The sequence below is a fragment of the Penicillium citrinum genome, assembly GCF_028827155.1.
Source record: "Penicillium citrinum strain IBT 23319 chromosome Unknown utg000007l:1.0-2040159.0:1.0-2041076.0, whole genome shotgun sequence".
NCBI lineage: Eukaryota > Fungi > Ascomycota > Eurotiomycetes > Eurotiales > Aspergillaceae > Penicillium > Penicillium citrinum.
The window spans coordinates 1250731-1267105 of NW_026622692.1; the positions used below are offsets into that span (position 1 = coordinate 1250731).

General features: G+C 46.8%; 6 protein-coding genes across 6 annotated transcripts; 2 read left to right on the forward strand and 4 right to left on the reverse strand.

Annotated features, from left to right (window-relative positions):
• Positions 1-447: 447 nt before the first annotated feature.
• N7469_008134 (uncharacterized protein) lies at positions 448-1865 on the forward strand (the record flags this gene model as incomplete). The annotated part of the gene is made up of 3 exons (XM_056647052.1): positions 448-744; positions 813-1399; positions 1466-1865. The coding sequence occupies 3 exons, from the start codon at positions 448-450 to the stop codon at positions 1863-1865; spliced, it is 1284 nt and encodes a 427-aa protein (XP_056498603.1).
• A 434-nt stretch (positions 1866-2299) lies between these two features.
• On the reverse strand, positions 2300-4114 carry N7469_008135 (tubulin beta chain; the record flags this gene model as incomplete). The annotated part of the gene is made up of 7 exons (XM_056647053.1): positions 2300-3028; positions 3098-3553; positions 3622-3676; positions 3743-3784; positions 3853-3878; positions 3975-3998; positions 4103-4114. 7 exons carry the CDS (start codon positions 4112-4114, stop codon positions 2300-2302), a joined length of 1344 nt encoding a protein of 447 aa, XP_056498604.1.
• Positions 4115-4431: 317 nt separating this feature from the next.
• N7469_008136 (U2 snRNP complex subunit CUS2) lies at positions 4432-5920 on the reverse strand (the record flags this gene model as incomplete). Its single annotated transcript, XM_056647054.1, has 5 exons — positions 4432-4800; positions 4877-4985; positions 5047-5444; positions 5504-5614; positions 5741-5920. The coding sequence occupies 5 exons, from the start codon at positions 5918-5920 to the stop codon at positions 4432-4434; spliced, it is 1167 nt and encodes a 388-aa protein (XP_056498605.1).
• A 698-nt stretch (positions 5921-6618) lies between these two features.
• On the reverse strand, positions 6619-7218 carry N7469_008137 (putative isochorismatase family hydrolase; the record flags this gene model as incomplete). The annotated part of the gene is made up of 1 exon (XM_056647055.1): positions 6619-7218. The coding sequence occupies one exon, from the start codon at positions 7216-7218 to the stop codon at positions 6619-6621; it is 600 nt and encodes a 199-aa protein (XP_056498606.1).
• Positions 7219-8684: 1466 nt separating this feature from the next.
• Positions 8685-11138, reverse strand: N7469_008138 (putative succinyl-CoA synthetase subunit alpha; the record flags this gene model as incomplete). The annotated part of the gene is made up of 8 exons (XM_056647056.1): positions 8685-8765; positions 8829-9153; positions 9221-9819; positions 9868-10078; positions 10126-10508; positions 10581-10724; positions 10801-10922; positions 10997-11138. 8 exons carry the CDS (start codon positions 11136-11138, stop codon positions 8685-8687), a joined length of 2007 nt encoding a protein of 668 aa, XP_056498607.1.
• A 1536-nt stretch (positions 11139-12674) lies between these two features.
• On the forward strand, positions 12675-16304 carry N7469_008139 (uncharacterized protein; the record flags this gene model as incomplete). Its single annotated transcript, XM_056647057.1, has 1 exon — positions 12675-16304. One exon carries the CDS (start codon positions 12675-12677, stop codon positions 16302-16304), a length of 3630 nt encoding a protein of 1209 aa, XP_056498608.1.
• Between the last annotated feature and the right edge of the window lie 71 nt (positions 16305-16375).

The following is a 16375-nucleotide window of genomic DNA, read 5'->3' on the forward strand; positions in this document are numbered from 1 at the left end:
AATATTGTACTCCTTGAGAACAAAAGAGTACTTATATCGAAAGAATGAAGTCTCAGCTTTATGCTGTTCATAAACTTCAAATCTTACAAGAGCATAAGCTGAAATGAAAGCGTCATAATGTGAAATGGTTCTACACTCTGTTTGGTTAAGGATTGTACGACCATCTTCTCTTTTCAACCAGTGAGAACAGTTTGATATCTTCTTCAGACCCACCATAAATTACTCTAGCGTGACTGGCCATAGCCGAATATCATCTTACTGCCCAATCAATCAGAGCTCCTTGATTTCTTGTCTACCGTCTTATGCATCTCGTGCACTTATAAAAAGGTGGGCGCTCAGAGGCTTCGATCGATTTCAAAGACGACCAGCCACCACCAGATCTTGATTCTCGTCTTCATACAACTTGTAATTACCAGTATACTTGTTAACTTCTGGTTCACCTCCACCATGGACAACAGCACTTCTTTCGTTGTCCAGCCAGTCACGAAGGTTGCTCGCGCAGTTCTGGATTCAACATCACGAGAATGGATTCCTTACGCCTTGGGGTTTCTAGCAGGATACCCTATTGTCATCGGTGCGCTTCGATATCGCCGTATGCGACAATTACAACGAGACTACCCCTATAAAACTCGCGAAGACATGGCCAAAATGACCGACGAGGAAGCTTTTCATATCCAGAAGACTGTCGCACAGCTTGAATTTCCTTTTATGTTCATCAAATCACTGCAGTTTGCTTTATTCAGGGTAGGCCATACTATTAACCCCTTGAACCACCTTACTACCCAAACACCAGAGCTGACTCTTCTCCAAAGACCTACGGTATTCCGAGTATTTCTCATCTTCTCACCAAAACCAGCCAATTTTCCAACCCAGAGACTTCACTGAAGCGCTACACAGACACCAGCGCCTTAGTTCAAGAAATGGTTGGGAATAGTCCAACATCGCAACGCGCGTATATCTCTTTAGCTCGAACACGCTTCCTCCATAGTGGGTATCGTGCATCAGGCAAGATTCTAGATGATGATATGCTATACACCCTCGCCCTCTTTGCTTTACAACCAATCCGCTTCATCAACAAATTTGAATGGCGCACTCTGTCCGATCTTGAGCGCTGTGCTATTGGTACTTTTTGGAAAAGTATCGGCGACGCACTAGGTATCAGTTATTCAGCATTGCCATCGGGCGCAACTGGATTCCAGGATGGTATTCAGTGGCTTGAAGAGATTGATGCTTGGAGCGAAGCCTACGAGGAGAAGTGTATGGTTCCTGATACGAAGAATCGCGAGACTGCAGATCAAACAACCGCTGTGATTGTCTATATGCTTCCAAAGATGCTGCATCCTGTCGGATTACAATTTGTTTCATTCATGATGGACGATAGATTGCGGAAGGCCATGTTGTAAGTCTTTCCCTCTTTCTCAGCAATTACTAGGTATTTTGAACAGTCAGACTTATACAGAACTAGATATGATGCCCCTTCGCCATTCTTTGCATCTCTCTTCTCTGCCTTATTGACTATGCGCAAATTATTCCTTCGCTTTCTCACTCCACCTAGGCCATACGTCTTGAGATATGCATCTTTCACCGAAGAGCCGGATCAGAATGGCCGATTCTATCTGACCAAATGGGAGGCAGCCCCTTATTATGTTAAGCCGACTTTCTGGAATCGGTGGGGGCCCGAGGCATGGTTGACTTGGGCTTTGGGTCGTCCTGTTCCTGGAGATGAAGGCGACAAATACTATCCCTCTGGTTATGATATCCAGGATGTTGGACCCAAATACTTCGAAGGAAAGGGAAGAAAACAACTCGAGGAGGCTATGGAAGAAATGAAGGAGTTCAGGACGGGCAAGTGCCCCTTTCACTGAGCTATATAAGTTTTGTATAAAATGACAGGCGTGAGGTATCTTAGCTTTGGTACTACAATTGAACAGATCCAAGTACGAGAGGATTCGTTGACCTTTAATCCCGATTAAAAGTAGGAGGTCCTAGTAGAAGAGAATTTCAATTTAAACATAGAACAGGCATTTGATCCTGCTGGCCACTTGGACCGAAATAAAAAAAATCATTTCGTCAATTGCTTTTCCAGTATGTGCTTGCTATTCTGGTCCGGTAGTCTGTTACCACCAAAACCGACAGACAGGAAAATAGACAGAATAAAATGTAAAATTAGGAGCGCTCAAACAAAATACTTGGGTTCGCGGCCGAGGCCCGACAAGCCGGCCCGAAGGATAGAGAATGTAGGCTTAGCAAGGGTATTACTGCGAGCAAATCTCAAAGCCGAAAGGTCAGTTTTAGACCTTTAGACCTCCTCATCAAGGATGCCCTCCTCGGCGTACTCCTCCTCGCCCTCGGAGATGGAGGCATCCTGGTACTGCTGGTACTCGGAGACAAGGTCGTTCATGTTGCTCTCAGCCTCAGTGAACTCCATCTCGTCCATACCCTCACCAGTGTACCAGTGCAAGAAAGCCTTGCGGCGGAACATGGCAGTGAACTGGTCACCAACACGCTTGAACAGCTCCTGGATGGAGGTGCTGTTACCGACGAAAGTGGAGGACATGCGCAGGCCACGAGGAGGAACAGAGCACAGGGCGGTCTGGACGTTGTTGGGAATCCACTCAACGAAGTAGCTCTGGTTCTTGGTTTGGATGCTGCGCATCTGGTCCTCGACCTCCTTCATGGAGACCTTTCCGCGGAACAGAGCGGAGCAAGTGAGGTAACGGCCGTTGCGGAAGTCGGAAGCAGCCATCATGTTCTTGGGGTCGAACATCTGCTGGGTCAGCTCAGGGACGGAGACCTGGCGGTAGGCATTGGCGTTACGGCTGGTCAGGGGAGCGAAGCCGACCATGAAGAAGTGAAGACGAGGGAAAGGAACCATGTTGACGGCCAGCTTGCGCAGATCGGAGTTAAGTTGGCCAGGGAAACGGAGGGAGGTGGTGACACCGGACATGACGGCGGAGACCAGGTGGTTCAGGTCACCGTAAGAGGGCTGGGACAGCTTCAGAGTACGCATGCAGATATCGTACAGAGCCTAGAACATGACGTTAGTTTCAAGTCTCGACGGATCGATTGATTGAAAGACAATTCAATATATCCATACCTCGTTATCGATACAGAAGGTCTCGTCGGAGTGCTCGACCAGCTGGTGAACGGACAGAGTGGCGTTGTAAGGCTCAACAACGGTGTCAGAGACCTTAGGAGAGGGAACAACGGAGAAGGTAGCCATCATGCGGTCGGGGAACTCCTCACGGATCTTGGAGATCAGGAGTGTACCCATACCGGCACCGGTACCACCACCCAGGGAGTGGGTGATCTGGAAACCCTGGAGGCAGTCGCAAGCCTCGGCCTCACGACGGACAACATCGACGACCTGGTCAACGAGCTCGGCACCCTCAGTGTAGTGACCCTTGGCCCAGTTGTTACCAGCACCGGATTGACCGAAAACGAAGTTGTCGGGACGGAAAAGCTTGCCGAAAGGACCAGCACGGACAGCGTCCATGGTACCGGGCTCCAAGTCGACCAGGACGGCACGGGGAACATACTTGTCACCGGAAGCCTATTGATAAAACAAACAATAGTTGGTTAGATAATGATTCCAATGGCATTGGGGTCAGTATCACTTACGTGGGTGAAGTAGACGTTCATGCGCTCCAGCTGGAGATCGGAGGTTCCGTTGTAGCTGCCCAAAAATATCAGACCGCCATTCTCGAAAAAACGTAAACACTTCTTTGTCGAAAGAACTTACTGTCCATCGCCATCAAGGCCGTGCTCGCCAGCAATGGTTTGCCTATAGAATTGGTCAGTATATTGCTCTTTGTATCCAACAATTGATCTTTCAGGATTTGCAGCACGTACCAGAAAGCGGCACCAATTTGGTTACCCTATAGATCCCCACATATCGTTTAGCATTTATTAACCATCGTATTAAATGTGTCTTCCTTGTCCAAGAAATCGATTATCATTCGAGGTGCACTTACACACTGGCCGGTCTGCAGGTGAACCTATATGTTGGGAAAAAGGTGAGGTTAGCAAGATGAACAAGTGGGGGGTCCGTTCAGGGGTAGGTCAACAAAGACGCGTCGGATTCGGGGCAGACAGAACATACAATCTCACGCATTGTGAATTCGGGGGGGATTGGTATGAAGTAGAAGAGACTGGAAAGACGGTAGAAAAGGTCGACCTGAAATCCAGGGAGATGAGAAAGAAGAAGAGATGGAGCGGTGTGTGTGCGTGGGGATCAACAACAACTTTGGCGCTTCAGGGGGGAGGGGCCTGTTCCCTATTGGGCCTAGCTCCATCACGGGATCAGGCCGCGTTCGCCCGCCGCGAACCACAAACGGCCATAAACAATTAGTCATCTTCAGAGTATAAAAAAGTTACACCAGCTGAGCAGTTGTATATTCATATTATTCAAAGATAGCAACACTATCTACACTATTTGGCCGTATTCTCCACCACTTTAGAGCTCTCCAACCATGTTCCAAATTCGTCCAGCCGTTGCTCTTCCTCCTCATCTTCGGCATCAATGCCACGTTCCGCCATATCTTCCAAAGCAGCTCGTCGCTCATTGGTCTTCTTAAATTTCTCACGTCCTTCCGAGATATAAGCTCTCACTTGAGTTCCACCAAACCATCGGCCATCCATAGTCTTGACGCACTGTCGTGCAGATTCTGGGTCGGCGAATCGGACGCTAACAACACCCTCCGGTTCTTTGTCGTAGAGGACAACATTCGTCACTTCTCCGAGTTTGGAGCATTCGTCCCGGATGTCTTCTTTGATATCTAAGATCGCAGCAGTGTCATCCTTTGAGTAAGGGTTAGTATATGACTTATATGGTTTATTCGAGCTTGGCTTGAAGCGGCAGACAAGGTGCACCAACCTCCAATTCTTGTAGGGTAAACATGTGCTTCAGAATGACAATCTTCTCAAATCGTGAACTTGTTTCCGGCAATGCTGAGGGTTCATCGTCATCCCAGTCGGCAAGTTTGCTATCACTAGATTTAGCAGATGTTGGATAATTACCAAAAGAAAAAGAGGATGTCCACAAACCTATTCAACCTTTGAGTGCGCTCGATAATTTTTCTCTTATCGCGCATATTTGTTTTCGGCGGAGCATCTTGCTGGCTCTTGAATGAGAAGTCGGCAGCCTGCACTCTCATAGGCCCCAATGGCCCTTGCTGTCCGAGACGGAAATCTGTTTCGTCCAGCATCTGAATTGCCAGATTCACAGACTCTGGTCGGAAATAGACCACTAGGGCCTCACCTTTAAATTTCCCGTCCTCATCGTTATACATTTTGATTCGCGGGCGACCGCTATCGATTTCTTCGGCGATGACGCCGCATTTTGAGAAAACATCGCGAATCTCATCGAACTCGACTTCAAGTGGAATTGAAGTAACGTACACTGCAGTGTTAACCCGTTGCTTCTTGGGCTTTTGTGATTCTGGCTATAAGAACGAAGTTCAAACATCAGCACTGCTCGAGGAGCTAGAATAGATAGACTCACGTCATCTTGCTGCTTGCGCTTCTTTCGTTCACGGGGGTGGTTTATTTGTTCGTCCTCCATCCCTGCAACTTTATATGCTTCTTGCTGCTGGCGCAGTAGCTCTTCGTCCACCTGAAATGAGAATTTATCAGTTTTGAGTTGCCAGGAACGTAGAAATGCTTGTTTCTGCCATTGTCGCAAACGAGCGCTTGGTGGTTGTCGGAATAGCGCAAGTAGTCAATGAATGGCGTGACATACCTCTTGAACCCATCGCTTGATTGCTGAATCGTACACAAACTCTTGGCCATCATCAGTCTCGAGTATAAATTTGTCATCGAGCTTGGAGAAGGAGATGCGCGGATCGCGATCGAACTCGGCAGGGTCGGTTGGGAAGTTGCTTGCCGACCCGGCGCCGTTGTCGGGACTCGGTGAAGGCATTGTGTGGTATCTATCAATGCAAATATTATGAACAGAAGAGATGCGCCACTGAAGTTGGATTGAAGGGGGGAAGAAGAAGAAGCGAAGAGTGTTCGGGAAGATGAGAGGAAGCAGTGAAGCTCGGAGCTTCCACGATGGGGCGGTCACTCTTGCGACTGGCTGAAATTTGGAAGGGCCCCAGTTCGATCCTGGCTGAGTTGGTCGAATTTTATTCGACATTTTATCACATTCTCTAATTCTTAATCACTTTTTGTTATTCTGAATAGTCGAAGGATACAACTCGGAAATATGAGTACGAGGTATTAATTTAGGGAGCAGTAAACTCGATTGTACATCCTGGTCCAAAAAGTCTGTTCCCACTCGGTAGTGAGCTTCCATAGGTCCGAATTACTTGCTTTCTAGCCTCAACATCGTGGCTATAAAATATATGAATCAGCTATCACATCGCTAACTATTTGAAACATCGTACTCGCCTCACTACACTAGATACCGAATTCCCTATGCAAAGGCTTGGCGTTTACTCTCTGGGTAAGATTGAGCGTGATCATTGTGGCAAAGTGGAAGATCTCTTGATGTCATTGATCCTGCCCATGTTTACGATTCGGGCAATACAATGGAAGTGAAATAAGAATAGATAGGAACAGAGTCTGAAAATTGCATTGAAGGTGCGAGAAGCGGGCTAAATCAGTAGATTTAGATCATGAGCTGATATCTTTCGCGGCAATCACCGTTCCGAAAGCGTCCCCAAGCTCACTCAGGACAATAGATGTTAGATGTTCCCCATCCACTCCAGGGATATCCCGATCACCCACGCCATCTTGAACAACAAGCACATCATAACCGAGTTCATTCGCAGCCCGTGCTGTCGTCGAGATACATACATGGGCCATATATCCCACCAGTACGATCTTCTTTCCCAGATCACCTAGTCCTCCTAGATAGTCGTGGAGGTCTGTTTGGGCAAAGGAACTTGGAAAGTGTTTCTTAACAACTTTCTCTCCTGCCTCAGGAGTAAGCTCTTCGAATTCTTCCGCGAGAGTCGTAGTCGGCGTAAACACCGGGGCACCCTGCGGGACTTCGTGTACAACATGGACGATATTATTTCCGGAGCCACCCTGTCGGTAAAGGGACAGGATGTCGGCGATCACTTTGCGGCTCTTATCAACACCTTTCACCTTCAAGTGACCTGAGGCATATTCATTCTGAGCATCGACAATGACAAGAGTAGAGTCTTTGACAGAAGCAGTTGATGGAGGGGCACCGAGGATAGTGCGGAATGAGGGAGTGCTGGAAGACATGGCGTGCTTAATGTATAGCCAGATGGTAAAGTAAAAGCTAGAAAGATGGACCTTGTATCACGACCTTATCAGCTTTAAGTACTCGTATTGTCTTTTTCGTGGTTTTAGTCATCATGACATGACCTGGCGGGATGCCGAACTGCGGAGAGGTGGAATCGACCGCCACTGTTGAACTACCTCGGTAATGTTTCAAGCAAATAAATTCTAGTCAATACCTCGACAGTGAGCTTAGATTGGCTGGAAAGTACTTTGTGACACAGAGTCATAGCAAGGTTTCCAAACTTCCTATCACCTTGAATACGCAGAATAATCACCACTATCAATTGTGTAAAGCAGTATAGATGATTCCTCTAAGGGTGTATATGTCCGCAATGTGAAACTTATTATTTAGATATCTATAATGTCCTGAGCAATCCACCAGGATGGCAGTTACAAATGTGGAGGCGCAAGAAAATGGGGTGGAGTTATTTCAGAGATTTCATTGAGCAGCAGAGATGTGTAATTGCTGAGAAATGTCGATTTGGGCAATTCGGCATCCCACCTGGGCACTCGGACTATCCCGCCGGACTGAACTATATTATAGCATTAATTTTCTGCATATTGATAATGTATGTCATATGGAGATACCTGGAAGACGGGGAGATACTTTTTCGTATATCTCTTTAGTATTCCACTTATCTCCGAAGGTGATGGGTTCTTCAGATCACCACCTGAGCTCAGGATTGCTTTCCAACAATGAGAGCACGCCGCTGCCAGTCTACAACACAAATGCAAAATGCCTCACGTCTCAAAATATCAGTTCTAGATTCGCCAAAACTCCGGAACAAGAGAGTCCCTCCAGCCATGGCCAGTGTCGTTATACTAGACACAACTCTGCTTGCTATCGGCCAGTTGTGATTTGCCTGGACTTGTACGCCAAATATCCACTGAATCGTCTCAATCATTTCAGATGTTTCATTTGGTGCTGGGAATACATATGTGTTTATCTACTCGACAAACTACATGGCTCATTCGTATGGTATATATACTGCCTCTGCCTTGTCAGGAAATATGTTCTCAAGGAGTATTTTGGGAGCCTGTCTGCCACTTGCAGGTCCGTCCATATATAAAACCCTGGGGCTAAATTGGGCAAACACTTTACTTGGCCTTGTGAAAACAGCGTGCATCTCGATCCCCATTGTCTTCTATATCTATGGACATAGAATCCGAAAGCAAGTCCAATCATTCAGGAATTGGAGAGAATGAATTATAATTAATAATTAATGAAAGTTGTCTTTTCCTACTGTCCTGGACTACAGCAGTACTCGAGGTATCCCACGTCTCCTGCGTCGAGGTTATTAATTAAGCCTGGAAAGGTAGACTTCTTATAAGTCTTCTCATGAGAAGATGGGTATTTTCTCGAGCTGCCTACAGAAATTGATTCTGATGCTATACAAGTCTATTCACAATGATGCAAAGCTTCAATATCAACGAGCCAGTAAAATCACCTTCTTAGCAGCCTCCTCAAAGCCATCAAAAGCATGCAGAGGGAGACCACTCTCAGCAATCTAGAAAAAAATCATATCAGCGTTCAAGCATGTACATTCTCAGGTATGAATATTTTCACTTACCATCTTCTGTCCAAGTTCCTCGTTTGTTCCGCGAAGCCGTACCACCACGGGCACCTGCATATTGAGGTCTCGGAAGGCAAGGATAATGCCTTCAGCGATCATGTCGCACCGCGTCAAACCACCAAATATGTTCACGAAGATGGCCTTGACCCGCTTGTCCGAGCAAATCGCCCGGAAGGAAGACTTGACCGTTTCCGAGGTGGCCTTGCCGCCGGTATCAAGGAAGTTAGCGCAGTGGCCACCGTGGATCGTAAGTGCATCAACTGTGTTCATGGCGAGACCAGCTCCGTTGACCAAAGTGCCGACACTTCCTTCGCCCTCAAGCCTGTCCAAGTTAGAACCGACATGCTAAGCCTCTGGGGTAAGATGGTGCTTAAGAGCCTTCAACTTACTTGATATAAACGATTCCATCCTTCTCAGCCTCGACCTCTGCAGGGACTTCTTCGGCAGTGTTACGCAAGCGGTGAATATCCTCCTGGCGACCAGAGCTGCGAAATGCGGCATCGTCGAATCCAAATTTTGCAGTGTGTACCTCAAGCGTTCCATTGGCCGCTGTTCCGATATGTGTCTCTAACACGAAGGCTTCTTTCTCCTTGAATATTTCCCACAGTGCCTTGACCAAGCCAGCCACTCTACCTTGTGCAGACACAGGGAGTCCCAATTGAGAAGTCACTTCCCTGATGATGGGGTTTCCATCGAAATTGGTCTCAGAATAAGCAAAGGGAAACCGACGAGATTGAGCTGGATCAAACTCAGCAGTTGGGGAGGCGATGATGCATGGCGAAAGAGCCGTCCGGTCAACTGAGATCGAGATGGATGCATCGGATTTATAAGGAGACCCATTAACGAGGACATTTTTCTCCTTCAACAAATCGAAGGCTTGGAACTGTTTAATATACAAGCTCCGTTTCTGTTGAATTGATCTTAGAGCCGGAGAAACACGTCTCATGGTATGGAAACCACGTTTTTGAGAGCCTGCTCCAGAAACAGTCTGAGCCTGTCAGTATTTGACGAATGCAAGTGATCAAGTTCTACTCACGCTCGCCCCAGGCCGACTAGCACTACCACCCAACAAACTCCTCATACCCTCACCGAATTTCTCGGGGTGGTTAACCATAACGGCTCCAGCCTGTTCTAATGCGCGGTATTTTGCTTGCGCATCAGGTTCTCCGGGTGCAGCCCAAGCTCCAGCATGCCCCATGATTCGACCAGGGGGTGCCTCCAAACCTCCCACGAGAGCCATTATGGGCCTATTTTTGTTAGCAATAAGCTCTTGCAAATGGAGAAGTAAGCATACTTAGGTCGGTTGCTACGCTTTCGATAATCTTTGATCCACTCTGCGGCATCCATTTCGGCAGTGCCACCAATCTCACCCACCAAAATAATTCCCTGCGTGTCCTCATCGTGCTCGAAAATCTTCAACGCGTCTACGAAGTTGGTTCCAGCTAAGACATCACCACCCATGCTAATACAAAGGCTTTGACCGAGGCCAGCTCTAGTCGTCGATGCCACAGTTTCATAGCTCAGAGTCCCCGACTTGGCTACAATGCCAACATTTCCTGGGGCAAAGCAGGGAAGAGGTTGGAAGCCAATGCGACATTTACCAATGGCTGAAATGATACCTGGACAGTTGGCGCCAACAAGACGGGTCTTTGATTGAGTTTGAAGCATTGAGTGAATCTGTCATTCCATGTCAGTGTCCGGGCTCATGACTCAATAGATAAACTGTGGTAAAATTTGCAGTTGACATACCCGGAGGATATCATGAATAGGAACGTGTTCAGCAACAGCAACGACAAGGGGAATCTCCGCCTCGATGGCCTCTTCGATAGCCTGCGCAGTCTGATTTCCCGGCACATAGATTGCTGAGGCATCTGGCTTAGATTTCTCTTGTGCCTAAACAAGACAAGAATGGCATTAATCCCCATAATCCAAGCTCTACTAGGAGGAGCCATTTGAATTATATACATACCACTTTTACGGAAGGGAATACAGGAAGTCCCAGATGTTCACCCTCAACACCGGGCTTGACACCACCAACAATATTCGTGCCCCATTCCAGCGATTCTTTCACATTGGCAGTTGCCTGTCGTCCTGGGAGTGTATCAGCATTGGACTGAAGAAGATTCAAACATATATATATATATATATATAAGCAATTGACTCACCCGTGAATCCTTGAAATAGTACCCGTGTATGCGCTCCAATCTTCAAGTTCGGCAGTGTGTCCGCATATCTCGCCGAGCGCGGGGAAGTCGAGAACGGTCTGACGCAGCGCAGCTGCGGCGCGCGTCTCAAATGAGAAGCCATGGATGATAGCTATACGGGAGGAGTTTTGCCACACGACAGATTGACGCAAATTGAGCGGCGAGCCAGCTATGTATAGTTCTTTATTCGCAGGGATATCGTCATTCCTCGAAGACCTAAGAGTTGGAGAATCGCTTCAAGACGGCTATTTCCCCAAGTCGGCTATCCGACTTCGGAGTTCTCCACACTCCATAGCCCGTCCCTCGGCATGCTTCTTTTTCTCTATTTTGACTCAATTCAACCTCATCAGCAGTATAAATGCAATGAACATACAGAGCTTTAACTCACTATGCGACATTTGGTGTTTCGTTGGGTCTGTGTTCGAGGTGAGTGTGATGCGCTAAATATTCGCTTTTGGAAGCTAGTCAAAACCCGGCGCTTATTTCACATTTTCCAGATCAAATTGGATCTGAAGCGCCGTCAGTGATGTACCCAGTCTCTGAGTCGTTAATCTAAAGATTGAGTTCAGCCGTAGGGGCCAGTCTGGATGTATTAGTATACTATGTAGTATCCGGCGCGCTGAGATGTATCAGGTACCGGAAAGTACTAACGGAACGGGGCTCCATTTTCTGATCTCATCAGGGCAATTTGTTGTATATCGCTGACTACTCAAAGATAATAGTACAAATTGTCGTCCAACGTCAGTCATACTTGCCAGTGTCGTAGCTGACACCATATTAAGTACTTGACCTCAGATATTTGGCCTATCTAAGGTAAGCGCTTCTCTAGTATTAGTGGAGAAGGGCGCTAAAGACCCTACCGACGAAAGGGTCGTTCGTCTTGGGATGGTCATTGATTCCCACGTAGCAATTGGTGGGGTAACTAATGCATGGGATATTTAAGGGTCGGAACATCGCCAGATTGGGCTTATTTGGGTCCATGCTATTATGAACATACATAGAACATCATGTCAAGATACCATCCTCAAACAAGCGCTATGCTGAATGAAAGCCCTCGCCAGAAGTATTGAGTATTAGATCAAATTCAATTTGTAGAGCAAGCTGAATTGAACAAGCTCGCCATTGAAGAACTTGTTTTCTTCAAGATTGCCGGCGTATCACCGACTATCCTTATAAACTTGAAGCTGGTTCATAAAACCGGGATTCCACAGGGTCTTTACGATCTCAGGAAACTCACAAAGATGATCAATCCCTCTTGCTGCAGCTAAACTAATTCTATTACCGCACACCCTGGCTGAAACATGAGCGACAGTAGCGCCGGCGCGTATTGGAAATATGACTGCTTGGCGTGGGGTCCAGTTGGATCTAGCATGACAACCGTTAATTTATAAGAACATTCAAGCCCGAGCTTGCAAGCGCTTTAATATTGATTTTTTTTTTTTTTGAATATAATAGAACCGGCCATGAGACCATAATCATGCCTAAGCGGGAGTTTTGCGATCTTTTGACTATCTTCCATAATACGAAACCTTCTACTTCTTCACTACCAACAAAATCCGACCAATCTACATCGGAATCATGGCGGCCTTTTTATTTACGAAGAGCAGTTATATGCTGTTTTATATTTGCAGCATGCACGATGATCGCAGCTCTTGAGGTATTGAATCACATATCAGTAACTCAAAATGGGCTAGCATCATCTGTCCAAGATCTACATTATATCTGGACCTATACACCAACCGCCGTCCTAACCATCATCAGCGCATTATGGGCACGCACCGAGTTCCAGGCCAAACAAAATGCACCATGGAGATCATTACAGAAGCCAGAGGAAGCCGAAAAGAGCTTACTTCTGGACTATGACAATATCCCGCCGGTCGCTTTATGGAAATCTTTCAAACACCGACACTTCATTGTTGCCGCAGGAGTTTTGTGCTCTCTGCTGTTGCAATTATCAATCTTGTTTTCTACCAGTTTGCTTTCTCTGCAGATCGTTCAGATGGACAGCATCAATATCCCCATCGAACTACATACGGCTTTCGATTCAAATCCACTGACATTCGACGACGCTAAGCTAGAAGCCTTCGATGTTGTCAATGGGCTTCAGTTTGAAAACATGAGCTACCCCAGTGGAACCGATAAGTATTATGCCTTTCAAGAATTCAGTGCACCCACGGCCCCGCGAGGATCCGTCATTACCGCCCCGATTCAGGCGATGGAGGCGGACATAGAGTGCGAACGTGCTACTTTGAGAATAAGTGATGATTGGGCAGTCTTGCGGGACAACAATAGCTTTGGTGGCGTGTATGCTCGCTTTGGAAGCAATATAATAGCAACGCCCTCATGCACTATCTACAACACTTCCCTTGAGGACACAACAATGAAAGGTTATTCTCCATACAGGGCGAGCATGCAGTCTGCGACCTGTGCGAACCTGCCAAACGGCACCGATCAAAGTCGCATATTGTTATTTGCGATAAAATATCACGAGGGCAAATTGCTCAAAAACGAAACCGACAGGATACCCACGTTTTGGTCAAGAAAGTGGCAGCTTGTGCTCGATAATTCGGCTCAATTTATTTGCAAGCCTCGTTTCTCGTTCGTCAATATGCTAGCAACGGCCAATTCCAGTCAAACAGAAAACTCTCCGAAACTCAAGAGACTTGGAATAGAAGATGCAGATTTCCCAAATCTCAACACCCGAAATATAACCGAGCGTATTATGGATCTGAATCCCCAGAATTCTGGAGACATAGATGTTTCATATATGGCACAGCATCGACCCATTGCTGCGCACCCTGCTTTCTTAGACGATAGTCCTCGGAAGAGGCCCACAGACATTGACTATAGAATACAGCTTGGTGCATGGATTGCCGGGAATGTCGGAGGCGCCGAAAAACTCTTCGAAGAAGGTGTACTCTTGGGAGCAGCCTCTGCCTTCTATCGTTCCATGGCTGCTCAAGTAATACATAACGGTCTGGTGAAACAAAGGACGGCGTACACCAATGGCACTGCATCATTTCACGAGAATCGCGTGTTAGTTATGCAATCTCCACTGCGGGTGCTTCAAGCATGTATGGGGTCCTTGGCTTTGATAGCAACGGCTATGGTCATATTTGGACCATGCGAAGGGAGTCTGCCTCAGAATCCAAGCAATATATTGACAATCGCCAACATCATGAGCAAGAGCCAAATTCTTCGAAGATCTCTTCATCGAGCCGGGGCTCTATCCAATGACTTTCTGAAAGAGAGGTTGAGTGCAAACAAATACTTCTTACAGACTCACAGAGAAAGTCTTTCAATAGAAGCTGACAGTGAGAAGCCACGCCAGGATTCTCGCCGTGAAAGTCCCTCGCACACTGCACTCAATAACCTTACTGATAAAAACAAACCTTCTTGGAAACCATTTCCAAATATCTGGTCGAGGATGGCTGTTTTTTGTACAATAGGAGCGATAATCATCGTTCTGGAGATCCTATTACACGTTTCGCAGAAGAAGAATGGGCTTGGCGATGCTGTGGAGGATGGTAGAATGCATTACCTGTGGACGACTCTTCCTTCCTTGGTCATGATGCTAATCAGTCTCTTTATCGGGACCCTGGATTCAAATGCGCGAGCCCTCTCACCGTACGCTTCTTTGCAGAAACCCAAAGGTGTCGGGTTCGAGGTACTAGCCACGAATTTTGTCGATGCTTTGCGTCTCACGAATCTTCTTCGCTGTGTCCGAACAAAGAATTTTGGAATTATTTCAACAACATTGGCAGCTTTGATTGCTTCGTTTCTGACAATCGTCACAAGTGGCCTCTTTTCAGCAATCGATGTACCTCAAACTATCAGCATGAATTTCACGCAAGAAACCCGTTTCGTGACCCACAACCCTATGGAACTCATGCAAGACACTCCTAGCCTGAGTGTTGCGAACTATATCATCATGGATAATCTTTCATATCCAAGATGGACATACAGAAACTTAGTTTTTCCTGAGCTGTCCCTCGACACGAATTTAAACTGGAGCATTAAAGGGGACGTCTACGCAGACATTCGTGTTCCAGCTATAAGAGGCACTCAAGACTGTATCTTTGCCAGTGGAAAAGCACTCAACCATTCAATCACTCGCAGAAGAGGGTTCCCTGCCTACTCGGTTTATGGAGAATCGTGGTCTTCGGGTCCGGATTTTGGAACAGTCACAGATGGGTCAGAACTAAATATGTTTCAACTTTCTTTCTATGCGCCTTATCCCGATTGTCCTGTTCGTGGCTCGAACACATCTACTAATATCTCTCCCTCTCGGACAGACCTCGCCTTTGCCACGGATGGCTATTTTGCCCAAACGCAACGTATCGACTGCGCAGGAGCTCCTGAGGCTGAAAACTCTACTCGCACAACGTATGTTTGGGGATACTTTGAAAACTACACGGTGCACCATATCACTGCAATGACCTGTGCAGGAAAAGTTGAATCCGTCGATACAGTGACTAGATTTCAACTTCCGGGATTTGATATATCCCCTCGTCATCCACCTGTCCCTGACGAATCCTCTGTCAAAGTTCTTCCTGAAATAAATGGAGTCTGGACTACTTATTACTTGGACTTCGTGCAGTACAATAATTCAGGAAAACTCCCGCAAGAGAGCTTCAACATAGACAATATGTTCAATGCGTTGATTCGAGGACGCTACAAGATTCCGAAGGAGTTCTTGCGTAGTCCGGAATATGACGCGAAGGTTCGAGAGGCTATCCAGCACCAGGATGGTATTTTGAGAGCGCAGCCAATGAAGACGCATAACCGCGTAACTGCAAATGGGACAGAGAACCAGATGTCTGTCTTTGGCAAAATAACTTCATCGAACAACCTGAGAGTCTTTCAGGACGAAGCCTCTACAAGAGTACTAGAAGCGATGTTGGGCTTGATTCTCGTTTTGAGTGTTCTAGGGTCCGTGCTTCTCAATACGGATCATATATTGCCGAAGAGTCCAGGAAGCATTGCTGCTGTTGGAAGTTTGCTAGCGGACTCAAATATTCTTGGGTTCTGTAGCGCCACGGGGAGGAACCCAAGTAATGAGCTACTTCGTCGTTGTCGAGTTCATCTGGGCTGGTTAGATGATGCCGAAATATCATCAGAGCTGGAAGATGTCCACAAGAATCGTTATTTCACGATCTACATGAATTCAGAGAATGAGGAAAAGTCTGATGTTCAAATCAGCAGAACGCACAGCACCTCCGAGCTAGTGCGGCCATATGAAACATACGTCGAAGGTGGATACATCTAGGAATCGCGAACGTAAATTTTCATGGACAACACTTCAAATCATGATTTGAGGAATTTCATCGAGGCCTTAGA